Source organism: Balaenoptera acutorostrata, chromosome 15 (genome assembly GCF_949987535.1).
Source record: "Balaenoptera acutorostrata chromosome 15, mBalAcu1.1, whole genome shotgun sequence".
NCBI lineage: Eukaryota > Metazoa > Chordata > Mammalia > Artiodactyla > Balaenopteridae > Balaenoptera > Balaenoptera acutorostrata.
Window position 1 is genome coordinate 22,023,847 of NC_080078.1, and position 27,634 is coordinate 22,051,480.

A 27,634-nucleotide genomic window follows, 5' to 3' on the forward strand; every position below is an offset into this window, starting at 1 on the left:
ACGGCGATGAAGAGTGGCCCCCACTTGCTGCAACTAGAGAAAGCCCTCGCACAGAAACGAAGACCCAACACAGCCATAAATAAATAAATACATACATACATACATAAAATCATCAATAACTTTAATTCTCCAGATCGTTCTTTTTCGTTGTTGTTTTGTGTTTGTTTTTTGAAGAATGTTAAAGAGCATTTCAATAGTTTCCCATTTGACCCGGAGTCAAAAGGAGTTTTGCCATGGAGAAAAAGCACTTTCAATCTTGCAGATTAGTGACTGTGAAAGATGAGTCTCTTGAAGGTCAGAGGCATGATTCCAGCCCTTCAGCTTCCACAAATCACCATCAGCAAATCCTAAATCCAATCATCTCTCTTTCCAAAGAGCTTTCTCTGTAGTGACTTACTTGTAAATTGATAGTTGGTTTTAGTTATTTTCTTTTGGCTCTGGACTAACAATATCTCTACCAGAATACTGACAACCAGGGCAGTACAGGCTACACAGGGGACCTAGCTTCTTTCTTAACCTAGCAATAAAAAGTAGATCAGTTACATTTTACCTTTTAGTATACCTGGATTCAGAAGAAAAGGATTTGTGAGTTTACCATTCCTCTTTTATTACCTCTTCCACGTTTATTGGCTGGCATTCTACTCTAAGCTGTCTTCTGTCAGCCGTACCTTTACCATTACATCAAGGCTGAGAACACTAACCTTCTGGTCTGTCACCCTACTTTAGAATTTCTGTGTTTTGTCTGCACGATGATGGTAAAAGCCACAACCCATGAGCCGTATTTATTTTGTTACTGTCTGTGGAGAACAGCGTTCACTGCCCTGCTGGCCATCAAGTGCTCGGGCTGCATTCTCTTCTTTCCAGGTGTAACGTCATGACTTCAGATGCTTAACTGTGCACTTAGCTTCAACTGCACCCCTTCCTGCCCCCAGATACTCAGGTAGGTCTGAGGCCCACCATTTCAGGGGGAGTGAGAACAAATTCTCAGCGGGTTAGAGGCTCACATATCAAGGAAAAAACAGCTAACTGCTCTAAACTTCCGACCGACCCTCAATTTCCCCGCACTAAGCAGAGCAAATCTGGGAGCCAAAAGACCAGTAGGGGCCGACGGGGCAGCGGACCTCGGTGTCCCGGCACTCCTCGCGCCTCCCGCCCGCAACCGCCCACTGCTCGGAGGCCGGACTCCTGCCTCTCACGCCCACGCAGCCCGTCCATCGGCCGGACACCCATCACAGGGGCCGCGGAGGCCGCCACCTCTACGCCCCAGCAACCCGAACGCACGCCCAGAAGTGACTCAAAGCAGAGGAGGGGGCGGGGCCTTCGGCCGCACCCCTTCGCCTTTTCCCGCCTCCTTTGTTTCCTTCGGAGTCGCCATTGGCTGCTTGCCCTTGAGCCCGGGCGAACCGCGGGCCTGCGGTGAGAAGCGATTGGACGACGTCGCCGCCGCTCGGCCCGCGGCCCGCTCACGATTGGCCGAGGCGCCGCCGGGGGTTTGAATCGCAGCCCCGGTCTGGGAGGGTTCTGCCGAAGTGCCACGTTGGGCCCGGCTGCGGCGTGAGGAGCCGGCTTGGAACGCCGGCTGGTGCGCTCGCGCCGGGGCGCTGGCCGTTGGGGTCGTTGGGCAGCGCGGGGCGAGTCGGGAAGCTGGTCCGCGGCGTGCGCTGCGGGCCGCCCCGCTGCGGCAGCGGCGGCGGGTGGCTGTGGTCGGGCGGCGCGGCGGAACTTGGGCGGCGGCGGCGGGTCCCGCCAGAGGGCGGCTCTGGCTGAGTGCGGAGGGGCCGGCGGAGAGCCCGGGGCAGCGGCTGAGGCGGGCCGGCGGCGGCGGGGGCCGCTGCCCCTGGAAGAGCCGGCCGAGATGCTGGCGGAAAACCTGGTGGAGGAGTTTGAGATGAAAGAGGACGAGCCGTGGTACGACCACCAGGACCTCCAGCAAGGTGAGGGCGCGATCGCCAGGCGGGGCCTGGTCGGGGCGGCTGCCGGCTCGAGGCTACTCCTCCCGGCCGCGAAATTGTTAAAAAGTTGCTTTTGCTCGGGGCCCACCGATGCCAGGGGCGGGGTAGGTCTGGCGCTCACCTGGCGTTGGGACTGTCGCGCCTGCCCGTCCCACCCGGGAGGACTCCGCTTTGCGGGGCCCAGGCTTCTGCGCGGTAACCAGCGTCAGCATCATTAGCATCATCACCGCCACTACTGCGTGTGCAGTGCTAACCGGGCGCCAGGCACCGTTTGAAGCGCTCTCCCCGGCTTAATTGATTTAATCCCCACGGCGTTCCTCGGAGCAGAGAGGGGTGGCCCCTTACCGGGCTCGTGCCCCGCTTCTCCTCCGCCTCCGGGGGGAACCACAGACGGGGCTCTCAGCGAATGTGAGCTGCTACAGGTGTTAAGTCCCCGGGTGGCAGTGCTGTGTGGCAGGAACCGTGCCGAGCCCTTTGCACACATTTGATAGACACAATATCTCCGTGAGAGAGTAATTCGTGTTATCCCCATTTTCCAGATGGGGAAAGCGGAGGCTAAAGCGGCCAAATGACTTCCCTCAAGTTACGTGTGGGAGCAAGTATTTTTTTTAACTAATTTTTGTTGGAGTATAGTTGATTTACAATGTGGTGTTAGTTTCTGCTGTACAGCAGTGTTTTTGAACCCACACACTCAGAATGAGGAGTCATCATAGTCACTGCCCAAACCCTGTCTCTTCTTCACCACCTGGTTTACAGCTTTTTCAGTTGGTGTTAGACTGTTGGGGGCGAAAAAAAACTGCTTATGCAGAGTAGTTTACCGGATGCCAAGTGAGATGACTTGAGGGCACTTCTACCTCTGCCACTTCCTTCACTTTGCACCCTAGCTTTTTAGTTAAAAACAGGCATTCCTGTCTTGGCCTGTCTTGGATTTCTTGTCTCCAGAGAAAACTTTAGAGCGGCCCTCAGTTTGGAGCCAGTGCCACCCAGCTTTTTGCCTATTAATAGCAGGAACTTGCAGTTGGGAAACAGCGTTTGTGTGCCAGACACTGATGCGCCCTTCACACAGGTGCTCGTTTAATCCAACAAAGTTGCAGAGGTAGAAGTAGATACTGTTATTGGGGGAGCTAGGATTCCTCTCCAAACTCCAGAGCAAACGTTCTCAACCACTATACTGAATCCTGAATAATCCTCAGGAATTTTTTTCAGGCATCTTGTTTCAGCTGTTCTGTGTAAATCAACTTTTTCGCTCTAACTTGCACAAGAAATTAACATCTCATTTAGTTGAATAGTAAATGGCCATGGTGTTTGTTCCTGCTAACCATTGAATTTGGGGGGAAGAAAGAATGTAGGCTTGAATGACTCGTACTTAGAAAAGAAACATAAGGAATTCTTCTGGGGGAAGGTGATTTTTTTTTTTTTTTAATTATTAGCACCTTTAATTAATTATTTATTTATTTGGCTGTGTTGGGTCTTCGTTTCTGTGCGAGAGCTTCCTCTAGTTGCGGCGAGCGGGGGCCACTCTTCATTGTGGAGTGCGGGCCTCTCACTGTCGCGGCCTCTCTTGTTGCGGAGCACAGGCTCCAGACGCGCAGGCTCAGTAGTTGTGGCTTAGGGACCAGGGCTCGAACCCGTGTCCCCTGCATTGGCAGGCAGATTCTCAACCACTGCGCCACCAGGGAAGCCCTGGAAGGTGATTTCTTAAATCAATATGTCGTGGCCTGTCACTTAAACCAAAGTAGTTCACCATTACGCTTATATAGTCTAAGCTATTCACTGGCTGCAGGGCAGTGTCTGCCATCATGTTCACAGCATCCACGAGGCAAATTTGTCTTACATTTTAACCTGTTTTCAGAATTCCCCGTAAGGATTGATGGCCTAGTTTGAAACTTTCTCCAGGATTTATGAGGCAGCCATTGTGCACTTGCAACATTTCCCTATATTAAGTTAAGCAGGTTGTCCTATAATCAAAGCTAAATGGTTTTCTTTACTGTATTTAGAAAGTGTAGATCTGTATAGGCTCTTTTTTTTTTTTTAATCTAGCACAATATTTAGCACGTAATAGAAGCTCAATTTTAACATTTGTTGAACTGAACTGAGGCACTCACACAGGATTATTGTTTTCATGGCTCTCTTCCATCAGGTGCCTTAGTCCACACTGCACTTTCCCCCTGCGGGAGGTTGTTAGGAACAACTGGTTGTAATATTTCAATCTACTGAGGAGCAAATGCAACATATTGGGGTTAGATGTGGAACTCTTTAACCTCTGATCGAAATGAAGTCATCAGGTGTTCAAGTTTAATGAAACCTTAAAGAGCACAGGTCCAAACCTCCTTAATGCCAATTTGCATTTGGAATTTGTTCTGTGCTTTTCAAAAGACTTTTACATCTGTTATCACAATGGACTTTGACATAACCCTGTGTGTCATAACTTAGTTTAAGTGTGTAGTGTGGGAATAGATGTGAAATTCCAACAATCATAACTGTGAGTATGGCCTGTAAAAGAATGAAGGCTATAGTGTGAATAGAAGGGTATCTTTGTCCCAGTTTCATTAAATTATATGTTAAAGAACTCCTAAACTTCTAAAGGATTTTTTTAATTTGTTAATTTCTCAAAAATTTTATTTATTCCGTGCCAGCTGTTCATCCAGGCACTGGGGCCATAGTGCCTGTCCGCAAGATAGGATAGGCGAGATCCTACGCATTGATGGTCTAGGAACCTGTTGACTGGAGGAGACGCCACCTCCTGCTGTGTGCCTACTACATGTAGTGCCTGGCACAGGGAGAGCCCTCACTAGATAATTTTGCTGCTGAATAACGTTTGGGAGCAGGTCTGTCCTCTTAGATTGATAAGCAGATCTAGTGGGATTTTATCAAGTGCAGACATATGTCTGTTCATTTTTTAACATCCTCACTATTAATTTTACTGAGAGAGCCTTGTTTGGAGAGAGCTGCTAAAACAACTAAGATCCTGTTCTCAAAGTCAGAACTACAGATTTTTTTCCTTTAGCAATAGAAGCATTATTTAAGTAGACTGAACCTCTGTACCAAAGTTTGCTTGGGGCATTCTTTTTAAAAATTAAAATTGCTGAAAGTTTCTAACCTCGGAAGGCTCTGGACTACCATTCATACCTTGTTAGAAACACGTAAAGCTGTGTGCAGGCAGAAGGAGAAAACCCTTTGCTTTTATAAAACACTTTGATGAAGAGACTGTCTTTTGTCAGAGGGCTGAGTTGGCACGGTGAGGACACTGACAGTGGTTTCTGGGGGTGAGATCCTTTCTGGGACAGCAGGAGCTTCCTGTGCAGGTAATGATGGTGCTAGCTCTGAAATGTGCCCCTGAGAACAAGGTGAAAAGACTTAAGAGACTGGGTTTTCTTTTAGACCAGCTGCTATTATAATTGTCATTTGGTGAGCTGTGCAAGCTTAGAGTAAGGATTCGGGTTTCTACTATATGGTTCAGCAAATGAAATCTTAGTTTAAAGGAATCCTAAGATTTCTACTTCTTTTTAAGAGGAGTACATTTTCCATGTGAGCAACTAATTTGCTGAATCACTGGTCCTTAAAATTGACACCATCATTTTTCTTGATGTTTATGTTCAGGTTTTTTGCTTTCCCAATTATAGTAACGTTGGCAACAGGGGTTGCACAGAAGCATCACCAAATGACGCATTTGGTTTAGCAATAGGGAAAGCTTTCAGCCTTAATGTTATTGAATTACTGCTAGAGACTACAGCTAACATGGGAATATGTCGTCCTCGTATTTTTTTAAAAACTGAAGTAAAATAAGAAAAATGTAATAGCAGTGGGATTTAAAGATTTCAGAATTCTGGAAGGAAGGTCTTTTTTAAAAAATCACTTGACTGCTAGAGCTAATTTTTTGCCTAGAGCATAGGGCTGAGTAGAATATCTGTTTAAAGCTAACAGTTTACACTGTTAAAATAGATTATTATCACTTGCAAAGACTGATTAGTGGAAGAATATTAAACGTGAAGGTATTGAAAAGTTGCGGTTCTCAAGCCTGCAGTTAATCTGTGGTATTTTTAGTGGCTGCCTATGCCAGTTCAGTAGGATTTAGAAAAGGCAACCTCTTAATGAAAATCCTTATTGTAAGGTGAGATGAACAGGTGCATAAGGCTTCAAAACTATATTGTTTCCTTTTCTTTTATGTGTTAATTAAAAATAAAGGACATTTATTCTCCCATTCCCCCCACTAATTTGTTAGGAAACCTTCTTGGGCTCACTGCCAGCTTTTGGCTCCTTTTGGTTATGGAAGCCAGATGCTACACAACAGGAAATAAACTTTTTTTTTTTTCTTAAGACCAAAAAAGACTCTTGTCTTTAAACTAACAGATGAAGTAATATCCTGTTATACAGTGTGACTTCACAGACACTTTCTTGTAGTTGAGACTTGTTTTGCCAGAATTCTGTCCTAAACATCCCATGAAATATTTAGGAGACTGAGACTTCAGGTTACTGAGCCAGGCTGGGGCTTTGTTTAACTAGAAATAAGGATTGCGATAAGGACAAGTCTCAAATTCTTCTCTGTTTGCTATTTACTGGAAGAGTGCTATACTTGGCATCTCTTTCTGCAGCAGCAGGAAAAGGAAAGCTGCTCCTGGCTGGTACTAAGTAGCATAGGTAGTTTCCTGACTGAGGAAAATAGCTGAAGTGGTCTCAAGTTAGTCTTTATTCTGGAAGCGGTTTTGGCTCAGATTTTGATTGCTAGATAAGAATATCTTTGGTGAGTCTCGGGTCCCTCCCAGTGAGGAATTACTCACTCCTTTACAGCAGGCCAGGAGAGACTTAAGTAATGTCTAGGTAATGTTTATATGCTTTGTCCTTAATAATTCAGCGTGGTGGTTCCTATGTGGGGCTATGTATACACATTGCATACCCTCTGAGTACAAAATAATTATTTCTGGAATGTCTCAGCTGTACTTAGTTCCTTTTTCACTTAATGAAAACAAGGTATTAACTTGCCTGGGGTTGTATATGCTTTCACTGGCAGCACAGGCAGTAAAAGCCAAAGAGCTCAACTCTAGTTTCTCATTGCCATCCAGGAAAACAAGTGAAAAGATTAAGTATTTCAACTAGGAAGATTTGTACTCTCTACCTTAAACAAAGAAGTATATGGACATCTCTGTCAATAGACTTAAAATTGTGTGGATATGGATAATAGAGAATTGTGATGAAAGTTAGAATTGACAGTGGTTTATCTTTTGCTTGTGACTCACCACGTGGATTTGGTCAGGTTGCCTAGCATCTTTGTGCTTCTCGTTTGAAAATCTCGGCTAACTACCTTGAAAAGATATAAAACATTAATGTCTCTTAAATGCTTTGAATGGTTTGTAAAGGGTTTTATGTCTTGTGAATACAAGATGTTATTTCATAGACTTGGTATCTGAAGTCTTAAGTACATTAATAGACATTGTTAATATTTAAATCACAAGAGAATGTATTTTAACACCTATCTAACAAAAGTATAAGGTTTTATTTTAAATGGGTGTAAAATGTTTTAAAATAGTGGTGTTTGGCGGGTTTTGCTGCTTTGTTTTTTCCTAAGGAGGGAAAACTAACCAAGCACAATGCTAATTATGCACTCAGACGGACAGTACCAGGTAACAAAAGTTGTTGCTTTTCTTTTACCACTTATTCTAGGTTACGTTTTAATATTGGTGTAATGAATAAATGTTAAACCTTGTTTGTCAACCTCTAAAAATTGTTTTAAAATCATATGTGGCGAGGTTCACTGTTTTCATAATGAGTAATAATATTTTTCGACACTAAGTGAAATGACTTTCCATCATACTTAGAATAAAATCTAAACTTTCTTTCCCATGGCCAATAAAATTTTGTGTGATCTGATCCCTGCGTACTCCTCCAACTCCCATACCACTCTCCCGCAGCGTGCTTCCGTCACACTGGCTTTATGTTGGGCTGTGCAGTGTGCCAAGTTCTTTCCCGTCTTAGGGCCTCTGCCTGGCGTTTACATGGTGAGATCCTCCTCCTTCAAGCTTTAGCTAAAACATCTCCTAAGAAAGACTTTCCTTGTGACCTCCCTTTCTGAAGTAGATCCTTTGTACATTATCACCACACCCAGAGGTTTTTTCCTTTTTCTCTCTTGCATACCACATGCAATTGATTAACAAATCCTTTTAGCTCTACATTCAAAACATATCCAGAATCCTACACCTCTATTCATCTCCATCTCTGCCACTGTAGCCTAAGCCACCACCTTCTCTCACCCAGATGATTGCAATATCCCTGTCACCCTCCCTCCACCTTCGTCCTTTTCCATCTATTTACACGACAGCCAGAGAGAGTGATCCTGTGAAAAGCCTTCACTGGGTTCCATGGAGCCCCTCTTTGTCTCCTACTGCCACACACACACACACACACATACACACACACACACACACACCCCTACCCCTCAAGCCTCATTGGCCTCCTTATTAGCCCCAGTCATGTTTGCCAGGTTTGCCTCTGCCTGGAATGCCGGTCTCCTAAGTAGATCTACGTGGGTCATGTATTCAGTTCCTTCACATCGTGAGTCTTATGTCACCCTTGTCACCTGTTCTTTTTTTTTTTTATAAATTTATTTTTGGCTGCGTTGGGTCTTCACTGCTGCGTGCGGCCTTTCTCTAGTTGTGGTGAGCGGGGGCTACTCTTCGTTGCGGTGCACGGGCTTCTCATTGCAGTGGCTTCTCTTGTTGAGGAGCACGGGCTCTAGGCGCACGGGCTTCAGTAGTTGTGGTGCACGGGCTTAGTTGCTCCGCGGCATGTGGGATCTTCCTGGACCAGAGATCGAACCCGTGTCCCCTGCATTGGCAGGCGGATTCTTAACCACTGCGCCACCAGGGAAGCCCTTGTCGCCTGTTCTTAAATTTCAACCTCCCGCATCCATACTCTTCCTGCCCGCTTCCTTCCTTTTTTGTTTTTTCTTTAGCACTTTTTGCTATCTAGTATATATTTTTTTCATGCTGTTTCTCCCAATAGAGTATAAGCTCCCTGAAGGCAGGGAATTTTTTAGCTGGGTTTATTCCTATATCCCCAGAACAGTGTCTGCTATTATTGAATTATACATACATGTATGGATGAACAGTGTTTATCACAGTTTGCAAGTTTATTTACTTACTTGTTGTCTGCCTTCCCCCATTAATCTGGGAGTGTCAGGAAAGCAGGAAATTCATCCATTTATTCACCATTCTAGCCAAATCTTAGCATGGTGCCTAGCAACAAAATCATTCATTTGTGAATCAATGAATACTAATAATAACTTTGCCTGTGTATTGCAGCTTAGTTTGTAAAGTACTTCCTTATGTATTATTTCATTTGATTTTCAGAATCATATTGACAGGACAGTCATCTCTCTACACAAAATACTAAATGTAGGGACTATATTGAAAGTGTTAACCTGGTAAATGGCAATCAGAACTGGACCCCAGACCTTCCTACTCAGTTCAGTGCGTTTCCCACTATATCAAAGGACCTCTCAAAGAAATTTACTATGCAGATAAGTGTTTCAGTCACCTGTGTTAGAACTATTGTCCTTTTTTGTATCACTAAATTTTTATTTCTGGGATTTATAACAAACAAATCCTGTCTTACGTGCATATATGCCTAAGAAGAGAGAGCTTTGAAAAATGAGGTTTAAAATAGAAATATGGTTCTTTGCTAAATGAAAGTATGAGCTATGACTGAGTTACCACACAAACTGTACTGCTGCTTTGCTTATCTGGTTTGCTTATCTTGAGGAAGGACATGAAGAGAAACAGATAAAAATGAGAGAGACCTGCGGCAATGTTCTTATCACTGATGTATCAATAGTTTTCCTTTTTGTGACTTAATTTTTAGTCCACTTAGGAGGCCAGGATCTGTAACAACACACTTTGCTTTGACAGTTGCATTCACAGCAGCCAGATTCCTGGGAACTTTAGAGACTATTGAAAGGTTTGCCTGTACTTTGGCTTAACAGTCCATCCAGAAAAGTAGACAATCAGGATATGATTAAGTCCAGTCCATTAGCAAATAATTATGATCTTAGATGTCACAGTGCTGAATGATCATTCCTAAAGAAGTGAATATCACTATTCTTCACGTCTTACAAGTAAGGGTACATCAAGAGTACATTACCTGGTAAAAGGCTCTAATACAACTGAATTTTAAGTAGAATCCAGGTTTCCTTCTGTGCCATTCCACCTTCCACTGGGATCTGACTTAAACTTTATATGTTGGGTTGGGTCTTGTTTCATTCTTAAAATAAAGGACTGGGTTATATAAAATGTTAAAGTGAGATCATTTGCACTTTTCTAAGATTTACTTGTTGTGCTAGATCTCCAACTTGCTGCTGAGCTTGGGAAGACATTACTGGATCGGAACACAGAGCTGGAGGATTCTCTTCAGCAGATGTACACAACCAATCAGGAGCAGTTACAGGAAATTGAGGTAATTTACTCAGCGGGAGAGTTACCTTTGAGGTGTGGTCTGTCGCTGCTCTGGCACCAATCGTATTAAACTAAAATAACACTTGGAATTAAAAGCAGGGTTTAATTTCTCATATACACTTTTTTTAGAATAAAGAACCATTGGGAAGTGTGTGGAGGTTGACTTTTACTTTCTTTAAGCTTTCCCAACATGTAAGTCTGCTATGATGAAAGAAATTTCTCTCTTCACCCTTGGTGAAGTGTACTAGAAGTAAATGGTCCAGTATTTACAAGTATGTGAAGCAAAATAAAGCTGTGAATATTATACTTAGTTTTTCACTTTTTTCTTTTTAAAATGAATGATGCAGTATTTGAGATCTGTGAAGAGGTACAAGAGAATAATGCAGTGAACACCCGTGTGCCCACCAAGCAGATTAAGAAAGAAAACCATCCACATTGTTGAGACTCCCTCTATAACCCCTCCTTGGCTTCATCCCTTCCCCCTAACCAAACACCATCCTAAATTTGATGAAAAATTTTAAAATTGTAGTACCTCATTTCGTAATATGAAAGATGCTAGATTAAGGCTTTAAAATGGAGGTGCTGTCTTGTAAATAGTCCCATTAAAGTAGCCCAGTTATGTGTAGGCCAGGTGACTGTAAAGATGCTAGTTATGGATATTAACCAAACAATTGTCCATTAGAACACTTCATGCCCCAAACTACCCTCCCACCCCCAAAAACCATTGCACTTAGACTACAACTCCTTCTCCTCAAATTGGTACAGTAGGGGCTTCCCTGGTGGCACAGTGGTTAAGAATCTGCCTGCCAGTGCAGGGGACACAAGTTCGAGCCCTGGTCTGGGAAGATCCCACATGCCGTGGAGCAACTAAGCCTGTGCGCCACAACTACTGAACCTGCGAGCCACAGCTACTGAGCCCACGTGCCACAACTACTGAAGCCCGCAGGCCCCAGAGCCTGGTCTCCACAACAAGAGAAGCCACCGCAATGAGAAGCCCATGCACTGCAATGAAGAGTGGCCCCCGCTCGCCACAACTAGCGAAAGTCTGCACACAGCAACGAAGACCCATGTAGCCAAAAATAAATAAATTAATTAAAAACGAAAAAAGAAAAAAAAATTGGTACAGTAGAACCAGGACTCTTATGTCTATGTGCAGAAAAATATAAAAGACCTTAGAACACAGAAGCCATTCATCATGATCAGAACTTACTGAGTTTTGATTATATATTGAACCAGGTGCTAGAAATGCAAAGACGTGGAATAACATTGTCCTTGACTTCAATCAAAATTACACAGATTTCAGTTTTTGAATACAAATAAGCCTATCATCAAAACTAAGACAAATTTATTTTCAGTATCCTTAATTTTACATAGTAGCCATAATTAAAATGCATACAATAGATTCCCCTCCCCCCTTCATCAGGATTTATGAATTTAGCCAATGATGTGACTGAAATAGACCTTTATAATTCTCGGAAGGTGTATCTTGTAATGATATTGAAGTCACCAGCTATCATTTTTGGTATATTCTATATCAGAAGAGCATAGAACATGCCATACCCAAAACTGAATAGAATTGGGCAGAAACCTAAAAATGCAGGAAAACCAGGCATTTTAAAACTATTAAAGTAGCCAAATGTCATACATGATCAAGGAACTCATCCCTGTTTTGCTTCATAGACATCGTTTTTCAACTCATTGGAAAATTTCATAGAGTGGTCCTAGGGCATATAAATGGAGATTACCGTATACCGTGAGGTACATTTATTTGTATTTGGGTAGAAACATAGTCTTAATACATTGTATTGATGTTTTCCATGAAAGCACCTATAAATCACTATAACTGAATACTATAATGCTTATTTTAGCACATTTTCCAAATATAGATGAAAAAAGTCCAAATATTTGTATAATTAGAGAATGATGCCTATTTGTTACTATAGGAGATGACAAACACAGTTACTTTATGATCTAAGTTACCTGTCTTTCTACCTTTATTTTCTTTTCTGTGGTATTGAAGATGATTAAACAGTTGAAACAGATCATTGACATTCTGAAAAAAATCCAAAGATCTTTGAAGAGTCTCCAAATCTACAAATAACACTCCACTATCTAAAGTCTTCTGTAAGATTTTTTTTTCCTTAAAAAATGTTTGTAATCAAGTTTTTACACGGATGTGGTTCCTTGGCCCCTGCAGTCACCTCTCCCGAACCCCCAATTCTTACAAGATGTTGAAAAGCATAATAGAAATGAAGTATCCAGGTCAGACCTTAATGATTAAATAAATATACAATTAAATATATGTATAAAGCTAATTAAATAAATTTAGCCTGGATTACTTCCAGAAACATTTCCATGGATCTCTTATTTCTGTAATAGAGCACGTGGTCCACTGGTTCATAGATCCAAGCATTGTAGCCTTCAACATTTCACTCTTTATCCAAAGCTATTTTTGACTAAGAACAACGCTGTCTTAGATTTCTTCTCTGCCATTACGGTTGGCTTTCTTCTTTCTTTCTTTTTATAAATCACTTCCTGAAAGTCAGTAGGAATGGGATGAAACAGGGAGATGAAATAGCAGTTCTGGCTAAGCCCGCTTACCAGCCAGAGGCCTCCCACAGACCAGCCTTACTGCCTGTTTGGTTCACACCTGGGCCCAGGCAGACTTGCAGATCACAACAGACTTCCAAGGTCTCCCTCCAGTAGTCTACAACAAGGAAACCCTGACGCTCTTGTAAAAGTAACCAGACAGCTGAAGAACCTAATTCTGTACTAAAAGATGACCCTTGCAATAGGTATAGTGCCTCTTATCATTATATCCTTTTGGAGCCCCCTAAACTTTATAAGGACTCTTTCCTTAATTCAAACCTTATGTCTTTTTTTTCTCTTTAAAGTAAACTTTTTTTTTTTTTTGGAAATATACATACAGAAAAAGGCACAAATGCTAAGTATATAGTTCAGAGAATTTTCATAAACATACCCATGCAGCCAATACCCAGATAAGAAATGAGAACATTATCAGCTCTTCCAGTCACCACCCCCCCTAAACAGCATTCTAACATCCTAGATTAGTTTAGCCTGTCTTTGAACTTTACACAAATGGAATCACTTGTACAAGTTTTAAACTGACTGTTTAGAATGTTTATTGGGAGTTTTCCTGATTCAAAAAGTAATACATGATCAATTTTAAATTTAGCAAAATATAGTTGAAAACCAAAAAGTAAGCTCTTATCCTACCAACCCAGAGAAATTTTAAATCAGCCAGAAAATGGTCCTGGAACAAGCTACTCAGAGTAGATGAAGAATGTGCAGAACTGGTGAAAACGCTAGGATAAAATCCCCAAAACTATACAAAATTAATGCACAGAAATCTCTTGCATTCCTATACACTAATGATGAGAAATCTGAAAGAGAAATTAAGGAAACAATCCCATTTACTACTGCAACAAAAAGAATAAAGTACCTAGGAATAAACCTACCTAAGGAGGTAAAAGACCTGTATGCAGAAAACTATAAGACACTGATGAAAGAAATTAAAGATGATACAAACAGATGGAGAGATATACCATGTCCTTGGATTGGAAGAATCAATATTGTGAAAATGACTATACTACCCAAAGCAATCTACAGATTCAATGCGATCCCTATCAAACTACCAATGGCATTTTTCACAGAACTAGAACAAAAAATTTCACAATTTGTATGGAAACACAAAAGACCCCGAATAGCCAAAGCAATCTTGAGGAAGAAAAATGGAGCTGGAGGAATCAGGCTCCCTGACTTCAGACTATACTACAAAGCTACAGTAATGAAGACAGTATGGTACTGGAACAAAAACAGAAATATAGATCAGTGGAACAGTATAGAAAGCCCAGAGATAAACCCATGCACATATGATCACCTTATCTTTGATAAAGGAGGCAAGAATATACAATGGAGAAAAGACAGCCTCTTGAATAAGTGGTGCTGGGAAAACTGGACAGCTACATGTAAAAGAATGAAATTAGAACACTCCCTAACACCATACACAAAAATAAACTCAAAATGGATTAAAGACCTAAATGTAAGGCCAGACACTATAAAACGCTTAGAGGAAAACCTAGGCAGAACACTCTATGGCATAAATCACAGCAAGATCCTTTTGACCCAGCTCCTAGAGAAATGGAAATAAAAACAAAAATAAACAAATGGGAACTAATGAAACTTAAAAGCTTTTGCACAGCACAGGAAACCATAAACAAGACAAAAAGACAACCCTCGGAATGGGAGAAAATATTTGCAAACGAAGCAGCTGACAAAGGATTAATCTCCAAAATATACAAGCAGCTCATGCAGCTCAATATCAAAAAAAAAATCCAATCCAAAAATGGGCAGAAGACCTAAATAGACATTTCTCCAAAGAAGATATACAGATTGCCAACAGACACATGAAAGGATGCTCAACATCACTAATCATTAGAGAAATGCAAATCAAAAGTACAATGAGGTATCACCTCACACTAGTCAGAATGGCCATCGTCAAAATATCTACAAACAGTAAATGCTGGAGAGGGTGTGGAGAAAAGGGAACCCTCCTGAACTGTTGGTGAGAATGTAAATTGATACAGCCACTATGGAGAACAGGATGGAGGTTCCTTAAAAAACTAAAAATAGAACTACCATACGACCCAGCATAATCCCACTACTGGGCATATACCCTGAGAAAACCATAATTCAAAAAGAGTCATGAACCGCCATGTTCATTGCAGCACTATTTACAATAGCCAGGACCTGGAAGCAACCTAAGTGTCCGTCAACAGATGGATGGATACAGAAAATGTGGCACATATATACAATGGAATATTACTCAGCCATAAAAAGAAACGAAATTGAGTTATTTGTAGTGAGGTGGATGGACCTAGAGTTGGTCACACAGAGTGAAGTAAGTCAGAAACAGATAAACAAATACCGTATGCTAATGTATGTATATGGAATCTTAAAAAAAAAATGGTTCTTATGGACCTAGGGGCAGGACAGGAATAAAGGTATAGATGTAGAGAATGGACTTGAGGACACGGGGAGGGGGGAGGGTAAGCTGGGACGAAGTGAGAGAGTGGCATAGACATATATACACTACCAAATGTAAAATAGATGGTAAGTGGGAAGCAGCCGCATAGCACAGGGAGATCAGCTCGGTGCCTGTGACCACCTAGAGGGGTGGGATAGGGAGGGTGGGAGGGAGGGGATATGGGGATATATGTATACGTATAGCTGATTTACTTTGTTATACAGCAGAAACTAACACACAGTTGTAAAGCAATTATACTCCAATAAAGATGTTAAAAAAAAAAAATCCCCAAAACTGTGACTCATTATGGAAATAGACAACTAGGAAACTGTGAAAGGATATTTTCTCAGTAGAACTACAAGTATGCTTTCAAAGACTGTTAACGGGTTTCAAACAGTCCTCATAAAAATTAGTATTTAGTTAGGCATTGTTTTTAATGTAAAAAAAAATGATTAAATAAACGTTGAAAGTAATGATTGGCTTCAAAGATGCCTATAGCCTGTGTGGCTTTTACTCAGCATCTAATTTTTCAAGATTCCAGAGCAAGTTTTTCTCTCCTGAATGAGGAGGTGGAGAGAAGCTTTGGAGAGTAATGAGATCTGACACATCAGACACAATCGGATTCTCGTAAAGTTTTCTACAATTGTGTGAGCAGCCCACAGCCTTGTGTTTCTGTTGCTTCTCTGCTTGGAAACCTGCATTATCCCCACAGGAGTCAAAGAAGTCTGGCCTTAGAGGTGTCCCTTCTTTCAAAAGCTCATGTCTTCCTTGGAAATTTTAAAGCATTTTGTGCTTCCCCTATGACATTTATTGATATTCTACTATATATTACACTTATGTCTTGATTTGTTTTATTCTCTTTCTCTCCCCCTGCCACCTCCCCATTTTCCGTTGCAACATTGAAGGCTGTTGTGTTTATTCATGGTCTTTGGAACATAGTAGGTAATCACTGAATACTTGTTCAAATCAGTATCTTAACAGAGGACAGGTAAGCAGTTTACGAAGCACTTCCAATAATTCCTAAACTGTGGGTTTCCACCTCTGGAGATTTTGAAAGGAGGTGGAAGGAGCTCTGGCCTCAGTGTTAGAATGTTCCGACTTAAGCCCTTAATTCTATAGCAAATAGCTGGACTTTAGGCCTGTGAATTACCTCTCAGATCCTGTTTGCTCCGCTGTGTAATTGTGATAAGAATGCTTGCATGACATTGGTACAGAGTTGTTCTAAGGTGATGAGATTATGTGTGTGTATATATTTTGGACAGTATAAATGGTTGCACAGTTTATCCATGTTTTAAGAATTTTAGTAATGAAAATCTTAATTCTGAAAAAAATAAATCCTTTTCAATTATTGGAAAATAGATCTTAAGAACAAGCCAAGCTTTTAATAATGAGATTATAGGTGGTTTTTATTTTCATATTCATACTTTTTAATTTTTTCCTAAATTTCCTTCAGGGGAAATATAATATTTTAATCAGGGGAAAGAAGTTTTTCAAAGGTAATGGGAAATATTTCTTCAGTATTATGGAAGGTCATTTCGATACTAAATTCAGAGGATTTGGGCTGTAATCCTTAATATAAGGATAATCCCAACACTGCATAAAAGCTGAATTTCCATTCCATTCCTTATGAGTTTTTAGTTCGGTTGTGTCTGTCTTTTCCAGCATTCCAGGTCAGGGTTCTACAGTTGCAAACAGGTGTTAATATAATCCTGCTGGCCTTTTTCAAAAGTTTGCCTCAATTGTAAAGGTGGCCTATTTATAGCTTTTTCACATAACCTGAACCTTTTACTCCTAGTTGAGGTGACATTCTATACAAATTCTAAGACAAGTGGGAGATAACCCACGGAACTTAAACTTTGACACTCTTGCCTATAAGTTGACATTTTTGTCTGTGTTTTTGCTACCCCCATGTTCCCCTCCCTCCACTGTTTAGCTTAAATATCCCCTCATCACCCACCCCTGTTTAATATGACAAATACTTTTGTACTCGATCTCTTTTTGGCACTTGAATTTTAGGATCTTGGCAATCCAGACAGGTTCATTTGAGGCTATGATCAAAGATTCTGAATTGAGAAAACCAGAACATGAGAAGCATAGCCATACCTTTAAATGAAGGGTAGAAAATAAGCTAACCCATTTCCTTGTAGAATCAGAAAAAAATTTGATTAAATACTAATTTGAAGTTTTAGAGGCCAAGCCTTAAAGCAGTGTCTGACTACATGGATTCTGATTCTCTGGCCTCACATCAGTACTTGCTGAGAGAGCTAAAAATTTTTCTTTTAAGTTGCTGACCAATTTAGTCAGATTCCTTTGTTAGGTAACCTATCACAGGTTCGTGGAGAAGTGAAGGGCTTTTCTGATTAGTTTTGATTTAATCATAATAAGATTAAACTCCTACCACGTGAAAACAAGCTTCCTGCCATTCTTTAGATTGTCCTTAAAGCCAAGTCCTCTAAGACCAAAATATCACAAGTTCTTCCTAAATGGTTTCATTGTGTTTTTTTCCCCCTACAGGTTTTTATATATCAAATGAGGGGGACCTACTGCAGTTTTCTAAACAGCCTCTTTGTACTTATTTACATATTGACTTATTTCCTTTATGTCGGCCACAACTCTTAATTTGAATATTATATCTTTAAAAAGAGACACATCTTGGGGCCCATGTAAGAGAGACTGGTAAAAAATGTCTCTTTCAGATTGCTGAGGCATACCTGTGCCATGGGAATAAACACAGAGAAATTGTCCATAAATGGAGCAAGAGGGGAAAGAATTAGTATCTAATAGGGCCTTTTCCCAAAAGGGCTATAGCCAAAGCCATTCTCAAACTCTCTGAAAGAAGACTCTCGACATTCCAGCAGTCTGAGTTGTGGTACCAAGCATGAGCTGTTGTGAAGAGAGGTCTAGAAATGGCCATTAGCCAATATTTGTTTAGTCCCTACTGTGTATCAAGAATTGTGCTAAATGGGCTAGATGTGTAAGAGCCTTCCCTTCTTCAAGGAGGGTTAGGAAGACTGTGACATTAACAAGTAAGCAATTTGGTTGTTTATTATTAAGTGTGAAGTGTTTTGAGGGAAATTAATAGAGTGCCTTGGGAGTGGTGTTGCTTTAGACGGGCTGGTCTAGAAAGGCTTCTGAAGCCTTTATGTTTGCATGGAGGCCTAAAGGATAATCTTGAGTTTTTTGGCCATCTTTGTGCTGTGGATCCCTTTAGCTATCTCGTGACTCTAAGATGAACCTCTTAAAATACATGAAATACATAAAATTACAGAGGGAATCGGTTATATTGAAATGACTATCAAAATATTGAAAAAATAAATTTGTGATATATTAATAGAAGTGTTTATTAATTCATTAAATACCAAGATCTAATAGCAATCTAAAAACTGTCATTTCAAATAGTGATGAGATAAATCAAGATTTCTGCAGCCACTATCATGTGCTATGGAAACATCTGTGATTCCTGTAAGTGATGAGGTCCTAAGTACGCCTCATACTACGGGTGGTTTGTTGCCTCCATTCATAATTGAAGAAAATGCTAAATTTCAATTAGAAGTTAGTGAAAATGAAGGTGTAACTTTTCTCCCATCCAAGTTCGTGGACCCTGTCAATTCAACCCGTGGACCTCAGGTCAAGAGCTGCTGGATTAGATGGAGCCAGCCAGGAAAGGCGAGGCCCCTGGGAGAAGGGAGATTGGGTAATAAAGGCCCTAAAGGAAGGGGGAGCTTGCCTTAAAGGGAGGCAACTCCGCAATTTCAAGATGAAGGTACCCCCTGAGGGTGAAATAAGGACTACATATGAAGCTGGAAAAACCATTTAAGAGATGGGAAAATGTTAACACTGAAACATATTAAGGAATTGTTGGGGTTTTTTAAAGTGTGATTGGAATTGTGGTTAAAATGAGGTCTTATCGCTGAAATATATAAATATGTATACTTAAATTAAGATGTCTTGGATTTGCTTTAAATTGATTGGGGATGAGGAGAGTGGAAAAGTAGAGATGAAACAAGATTGACTGTGTATTGATAATTGTGAAACTGGATGATGGATAGATGAGGGTTCACTAAACCATTTTTCTGCATTTATATATGTTTGAAATTATCCATTTTAACAAGTTTTTTAAATGCAGTAGATAAGATTAGCCATCTGTAGAGAATCAGTATTTGGGTGGGCTGAGAATTTAGGAAGGAGCACTCAATTATATAAGTAGTAAATACCTTCAGGGAATTATGATTGTAGGAACATGTCAAAATATAACATGATAAAGAATGCTGTTGTGATACAGTTAAAATATAGCCTAATTTTTGTGAATAACTGCAACTAAATTAAGTCCTAAGAAGGGAAATGGTATACATTAAGCTTAAGAATCATTGTTGATCCAAGTTAATGTTTATGTCTCCTGGACCCAAGAGAAAGAGACATTGGGTTGGGGGAGGGGAGGCTTCCAGCATTTTCCATGTCCAAGATCAACATTTCTCTAATAAGTGTGATCCATGGACCACTTGTACTAACATCACCTGGGGTTTTTACTAAAAATGCAGAATCCTGGCTCTACCACAGTCTCATTGACTCAGAATTTTAGGGGAAAGGGGCCCAGATTCCTATACTTGAATAAATCCCCCAGTTGAATTTTAGCACATGTAAAGTTTGAAAACGCATAACTGTAGATAAGGATGAAATAGCTACTCTTATCGAGCAATTTTACCATTTGCGAGATACCATGCTGAACCCTTCCCTCATATTAACCTCACAGCAACCTTGTGAGGTAGGTGATGAGGAAATCTCACCTTAGAAAAACTAAGTTACTCACGGGAGGTCACCCAGTTAGCAATGGCAAAGTAGGACTTCAAACCAAATTCCAACCCCACAGCCTGTGCTCTTAGTTTCTGTACTGCTGCCTCCCATCAGGCCATCTCTCTTCTCTGATCCTGTGCCCACCAAGACTTGCATGGGAATTGGCCTCCCACCTGCCCTCTGTGGGGCAGATGTGTCCTACGGAGGATGAGACTATTCCAATCACTAGGCAGACCCAGCTCCTGTGGTAACTTAATAATTAAGTGTCTGGTCTGTGCATTAGACTTTTTTTAGGTTGTTGTGAATCAGTCCCAAAGAATACTTGAGATCTTATACTTGACATAAAGTAGCTTGCAAAATTTCTGCAGCTATTATATACATTCCTATGTTCTAAACCTTTTTCTACTCCAGTATTCCAAAGAGATTGAAAACATTCCCTACCAGTGACAGGAATCTACCAGGACATTGCCAGCCAGAGGGCAGGATTACAGGCACACTTCTAGGAGAAGCTGGTGGGGATTGAGGGGGTGAAGAATAAACACAGGCTTTTACAGGGGCTATGCTGTGTGCTCACTCCACCTCATTTAATACTTTCAATCCTACAGGGTAGGTACTAACGGATCACAATTTATTTTCAATTCTGAACCCAAAAAGCTCTATAAAAACAAGATTTTTTTCTTAAGTAGGCAACAAATTCATTTGACAGCAAACCCTGACCTGAACTCATGTGAGGCTGTTTATAATCTTTATTTATACTTTTGATGAGAATATTAATGCTTGATAACAGGTTGCTACCCAACCCTCACTGGGATGTTATAAAGTGTGTGTCGTCTTCCTAAAATTTAAAGAATTTTCCAAAACACTCTTGGCCAAGAGTTTCAGATGAGAAGGTATGAAAATTAGGTGTTTTCTCAACACATTGCTACCGAGCTATGTAACTAGTTTGAAAAAAGGCCTCATATACTTTTTTCAACTCTGCCACACCACTGCCATTTAAAGAGTCCATTGAAAGTCATATAGCCCTTTCTTTGAAAGAAGTCTGTGAAAGAAGTCTGTTAGCTTTGCAAATACTTGTATAGGTATATAAGAGAAGCCTCAAGAAAAGTATTTTTAAAGTCATGTCTGGTCCATTACCATTTGGTCATTGGTAATGCTTCAGACCTACCTTTTTCCTCTTTCTGGTTGTGCCCCAGAGAAATATTGTGACTATTTCATTTGGAATATATACTGTCTTTCGTCGTCTTCAGGTGGAGTTGAGTCGGAGGGGAAACAAGGAAACGTAACATTGAGGCATTAAGGTTGTGACTATTCCCCTTTATCCTTGGCCATTTAGCAGTCTTAGCAGTACCAAAATAAATAATCTGGCAAGTTTCTCACAAATAAGGAGGATTATGGTGACAACATTCTCACAGAATTAAAAATATCTTTGAATAATACTAAGTTAAAATATCTTTTAATGGTTAAATCAATATTTTTTCCCTGTTCTTTGTCCAGGATCTCTCACCCAGAGGAAAAAAAATTAAATTTTTTTCAAGCGAAAATCATCTAAAGTCCTCCTCTTTAGGCTTTTCTTATGTCTATAAAACATATTTTTGTTTAAACATTGATCATGTATTCCATGCTCTTTCTCTTGTGGGATTATCGTGTCTCACTTAGATTTTCCTGTCAGATATTAATTTTATGTGTGTTTTGTGCTTTGTAAGAGTAGAACAGCCTTATGATACACGAGATGTTGGTGAGCTTTAGGGAAACTAAGCATATAAAAGATGGCTTGTACTCAGTTCTTATTAAGGAAAGTAGTTTAATTGAGATTTAAAGTTCTTCTTTTCATAAAATAAACCTGTGGTATTGTGGTATAATGAAAATCATATATTTGACCTTTGTCCCCATGTCCTGGTGTAGCGCTCCTAAATCCCTTGGAATTTCCTGAATGATAGGATGGAGACTGGTTGCCAGAGGGACCAACCACATGATTAGAGGGTTAGAACTTTCAGCCCAATCCCCAGCCTCTGGAGAGGGGTCAGGGACTGGAGATTGAGTTCACTCACCAGTGGCCAGTGATTGAATGGATCATGTCTGTGCAGTGAAGCTGGGTTTCCGGGTTGGTGAACACGTGGACGTGCTGGGAGGGTGGTGCATCTGGAGAGGGCAAGAAAGCCCCGCACTGCTCTCCACCCCCATCCCTGCCCTGCGCATCTCTTCCCTTTGGCTGTTCCTTAGTTGTATTCTTTATAATAAAGCAGTAAGTGTAAGTAAATCCCTTTCCTGAGTTCTGTGAGTTGTTTTAGCGAATTACTGAACCTGAGGGGAGGTCATGGGAACCCCCAAATTTACAGCTGGTTGTTTGAATGTACGGGTGGTGCCTGGGACTTGCCAACAGCACCTGAACTGGGGGCAGTTTTGTGGGACTGAGCCCTTACAACTCCAGGTAGTTAGTGTCAGAATTGAACTGAATTGTGGGATACAGTTGGTGCTGGAATGCTGCAGGTATCTTATCTGTTTAACGTGTGAACTGGTCACAATCATCTCTTCCAGTATCTGACCAAGCAGGTGGAGCTTCTGCGGCAGATGAATGAACAGCACGCAAAGGTTTATGAGCAATTAGATGTCACAGCAAGGGAACTGGAAGAAACAAATCAAAAGCTCGTTGCTGACAGCAAGGCCTCACAGCAGAAGATTCTGAGGTAAAGTTTTTAGAATCCATTGAAGAAGCCCTAGGAGAAGTCATGTAGTATAAACTAGAATAGAACATGGCTGTAGTGGGTTTGGGTCAGTATGGGGTAAGGTTTAATTTAATTCTCTGTGGAGAATAGAGATTAAATAGAAGTCTTTTCCAATTATGGAAGCCCAGTTTGAGTGGCTGGCAGCTAATCTCTCCTCACTGCTTATGCCCTTAATTTAATATGACAAGCAGCAATTGGCTTCTGTCTGTTCCTCGCAGTCTGACTGAAACAATTGAATGCCTACAAACCAACATTGATCACCTCCAGAGCCAAGTGGAGGAGCTGAAGTCATCTGGCCAAGGGAGAAGGAGCCAGGGGAAGCATGACCGGGAGAAATCGGCACCCAGCTTCTCGTCTCTGAAAGAGCTGTATGACCTCCGCCAGTAAGAGCCTGCCTTTCCGTGGCATTTGCAAGCAGGAGAGCATCTCGTGTCACTGACACGTTCTGGATTCCAGTAGATTAAAAGTACCCTTTTAGGAAATGCCACTTGGCTATTAGACCACCGTTGGTTTGAACAAAACCACTTAATTTAAACATACAAATGATTGAGTTCTTGGGTATTAGTAATTCTGTGAACACTTATTTTTGAAAGTCTCGTGAGTATTTATTTTAGTGCTTTTAATGTGTTAAATCTTATTTTAAAATAAGGTGCAGTACTTCTGATAGACTACAGATTTTGGGGTTGTATTTCACATTCCAGTGAAGAAAAAAATTGAAAATTCAGTAAAACAAAAATCCAGGCAAACAGAAGGTTTTTTTGCCTGCAGAAATGCCTTTACAATATAGAGTTCTGAGGTTGAATCTTTATTTAAGAACTATTTCTTGAGCACCTGTTGTAAGGCAGGTGCTAATGCCAGATGTCAGGAGTGGTGAGCAAAACAAAGTTCCTGCCCTCGTGGAGGTTTCAGTCTCATGAAGAGGCAGATAAGCAAATAATCACACAAATAAGTACAGTTACAAGTTGCCTAGGAGTCTGAAGAGGCGAGAGACTAGCCCGTGCGTTTGGTGGTCCTCAGCGTCGACCATTCACCAGGTCACCTGTGCGGCTTTTCACTGCCAAACCAGCGACGCCCTCAGGCCTAATCAGAATCTCTAGGTGTGAGGAAAAGGCTGCCCAGGTGTTTCTGATATGTGTTTGTGGTTTAAAAATCACTGCAGCAGTGGTTCTGTCTTAGCTGTATATTATGAATCACATGAAGAGCTTTTTTAAAAAAAAAACAAAAACTCAAGTCCAGATGGCAGACCGGCTAGGTCCGAATCTATGTGGGCGGGACCCAGGCTTCAGTATTTTTTAAGACTGCCCAGGTGATTCTAATCTGCAGCCAAGACTGAGCACCCCTGGCTGTTCTGATTTCCTCGAACAGTATCAGTCGTACAGCTGGTCTTTGGGAATGGATGTTCTGTAGTATTTTTAATGTTCAAAAAAAATTAGTCACAGAACGTGTGTTTTCTCACATGTGTTCACTTTAGCCACTGCTCTGGTGCAGAGCAGGCAAAACATCAGTCACGTCACGGCTCCTCAAAAATAGGTAGTTGCAAAAAATCATCAGTCTCCCTCTTTGCATTCTCAGTCGACCTGTGTAATAGATTCTTTCGACATTTTCCCCAGGCACTTCGTGTACGATCATGTGTTTGCCGAGAAGATCACTTCCTTACAAAGTCAGCAAAGCCCTGATGAAGAAGAAAACGAGCACTTGAAGAAAACAGTGACAATGTTGCAGGCGCAGCTGAGCCTGGAGCGGCAGAAGCGGGCAGCCGTGGAGGAGGAGTGTGGGCTGGTGCTGAAGGAGAACAGCGAGCTGGAGCGGCAGCTGGGGGCCGCGGACGCCTGCCGAGCCCGCGCGCTGGAGCTGGAGGCCGAGGTGGCGGGCATGCGGCAGATGTTGCAGTCGGAGCATCCTTTTGTGAATGGGGTTGAGAAGCTGGTGCCGGACTCTCTGTTTGTCCCTGTCAAGGAGCCCAGCCAGAGCCTGCTGGACGAGATGCTCCTGACCGTGCCCGAAGCGCACAGAAAGCCTCTCAAGCGCAGCAGCAGTGAGACGGTGCTGAGCAGCCTGGTGGGCGGCGACATTGTGAAGGGCCACGAGGAGACCTGCATCCGGAGGGCCAAGGCCGTGAAGCAGAGGGGCGTCTCCCTCCTGCACGAGGTGGACACGCAGTACAGTGCCCTCAAGGTGAAGTACGAGGAGCTGCTGAAGAAGTGCCAGCAGGAGGAGGACTCCCTGTCCCACAAGGCTGTGCAGACCTCCAGGGCCAAGGACCCGGCTGCAGTGAGCGCCCAGCCTGAGCCTGGCAGCCTTGGCTGGGAACCGGCCTCTGTCACCCCAGAGCCCATCAGTTCCCCCACCACCTCGACGCCACCAGAATACAAAGTGCTTTTTAAGGAGATCTTTAGCTGCATCAAGAAAACTAAACAGGAAATAGACGAACAGAGAACAAAATACCGATCTCTCTCTTCTCATTCCTAAGTGAACCGCCAGCTCCACTACTAATTGGCCTGTTTCCTATCACCTCTCTCTCCCACTCACACAAGTGTGTGTAGACCCCAAAGCCTGATACTGCTCCTGACGTTTGCCTCATTGCTTTGCTTATTTAGCAAATGCATACAGCGAGGGAGGAAGGTGGCTACCGGTGGCAGTTGTATAATCGAGTTCCATTTAAGCTCCTCAGTAAATCCCATGACAAACTGGCCTCTGGCTGGCATGATAATTAGGTTGTGATTCCTTGAAAAACCCCAGAACCAGTGGAGGGAAAATATGTGCTCCTGGAGAAGTAGGCCTGGAGTAACTGTAGTATATAGTGTGTGTGTGTGTGTGTATGTATATATATATATATATATATATATATATATATATATATATATATATATATATATATATATATATGTAGTGTATATTATATAGGGGAAAGGGCAGAGCTGAAACAGAGCTAAGGCAATTCCTACTGCCTCCTTGCTTAACTTCTCAAAACTATGTAGAAGTCAGATGGCTGCCAAGTGAAAATATCTTTTGCAAACACTGTTGGATACTGTGAATTCATTAAGAAGAATGTTCAGGAGAAAGCAGGGGTCTAATCCAAAATACATGGCATTAACAAATACTCCAAGCCTTTGAGTTTGTTACATGGGCTACCAGTTGAACTGTGACTGACAGGTAATCCTAACACATTTTAGTCTAACTGAATACCAAACTAAAAGGGCAGGCTCTGGTTGGCCCAGTTAGCTTGTTGGAGCCCTGGAGGGCCTCTTCCCCACATTCAAATGTTTTTACTCAAAGCTGTAGTGGTTAGGATAGGCAAATCATTCTTTTCTTAAATTCAGACTAAAGGGGCGAGATGAAACCCGTACCCGCACTGTGCTGTCTGAGCTGGCTCGCCTGCCAGCCTCAGGCCGCTCCTACTCACTTCCTACCATTCCTGTAAATGTTTGTGACTTGCCGCAGGAATTCCTGTCTGCCACTTTATTAAACAGTGTTGCTGTCCTGACTGTGGAAATAACGCTCATCCTCTCACTTGCATACTTTTAATTTAAAACTATTTAAGAGAACTGAGGTTCCATTTATTGTGTATATTTTTCTAAAAATCAAATAAAACTACCTATGAAAATGAACAAATGGATCAATTGCTTGTTATTTTAAGCTTAAGCCATTTCACTGTTATTACCAACTTTTCTTCTTCCAACAAATCTCTCTGGGAAGAACTGATTTTTTTTTCCATTTCCATTTTTTCCCATTCCTTGGAATTGTGTAATAGCACAAATTCTGTTCATACTGATAAATGTTCATTAAAATTACTATATGATTGAAAAACATTTTCAAATTTATATGCTGTATACAATTTTCACTATTTTAGAAATGTCAGATTTGGTTCTGAATTGATAGCATTTGACTAGGTAATTCTCAAAACATTTGATCATTCAGTCATAGGAAAGACATTTTACAGTATTCAGATGTTAAAATGAGCACTGAATCTAATTTTGCTCAATGGCAAAATTGGATTAATGGGTAAAACATTATTTTTTCAAACAGTACAAAGAGTTTGTAAAGTAAGTTGTCTCATCTTCCCTGACCTCCCAACCTTTCTCCCCAGAATCAACTAGTTACCAGTTTGTTGGTATATCCTTACAAGTGTGCTCATTATCATCCCTTTTTTTTTGGCTGCGTTGGGTCTTCGTTGCTGCGCATGGGCTTTTCTCTAGTGGCGAGCAGGAGCGGGGGCTACTCTTCGTTGCGGTGGCTTCTCTTGTTGTGGAGCACGGGCTCTAGGCATGCGGGCTCAGTAGTTGTGGCTCGGGCTCTACAGCTCAGGCTCAGTAGTTGTGGTGCACAAGCTTAGCTGCTTTGCGGCATGTGGGATCTTCCCAGACCAGGACTTGAACACGTGTCCCCTGCATTGGCGGGCGGATTCTTAACCACTGCGCCACCAGGTAAGTCCCACCGCATACTTTTAAATAGGAGTATACTATATCTTCCATTTTTACTGAACCATGTATCTTTTTTTTTGAACCATGTATTTTATTTATTTATTTATTTATTTATGGATGGCTGTGTTGGGTCTTCGTTTCTGTGCGAGGGCTTTCTCTAGTTGCGGCAAGCGGGGGCCACTCTTCCTTGCGGTGCGCGGGCCTTTCACTGTCGCGGCCTCTCTTGTTGTGGGGCACAGGCTCCAGACGCGCAGTC

General features: G+C 41.7%; 1 protein-coding gene across 2 annotated transcripts; it reads left to right on the forward strand.

Annotated features, from left to right (window-relative positions):
• The first annotated feature begins 1,573 nt into the window (after nt 1-1,573).
• CDR2 (cerebellar degeneration related protein 2) lies at nt 1,574-25,784 on the forward strand. Of its 2 annotated transcripts, XM_007189954.2 has the most exons (5): nt 1,574-1,934; nt 10,285-10,397; nt 22,770-22,918; nt 23,176-23,340; nt 24,568-25,784. In XM_007189954.2, exons 1-5 carry the CDS (start codon nt 1,856-1,858, stop codon nt 25,424-25,426), a joined length of 1,365 nt encoding a protein of 454 aa, XP_007190016.2. In that variant the 5' UTR covers nt 1,574-1,855; the 3' UTR covers nt 25,427-25,784. The 2 variants fall into 2 exon arrangements, with proteins under 2 accessions (XP_007190016.2, XP_007190017.2); XM_007189955.2 differs by lacking the exon at nt 10,285-10,397 and having other exon boundaries at nt 1,813-1,934.
• Nucleotides 25,785-27,634: the final 1,850 nt, after the last annotated feature.

What these genes read in the sequence shown, in the direction of transcription:
- CDR2 (XM_007189954.2), top strand. Translation starts at nt 1,856, where the DNA reads ATGCTGGCGGAAAACCTGGTGGAGGAGTTTGAGATGAAAGAGGACGAG. An exon ending in CCACCAGGACCTCCAGCAAG is followed by an intron (nt 1,935 to 10,284) that starts GTGAGGGCGCGA and finishes TTGTTGTGCTAG; the next exon opens with ATCTCCAACTTGCTGCTGAG. An exon ending in TCACAGCAGAAGATTCTGAG is followed by an intron (nt 22,919 to 23,175) that starts GTAAAGTTTTTA and finishes TGTTCCTCGCAG; the next exon opens with TCTGACTGAAACAATTGAAT.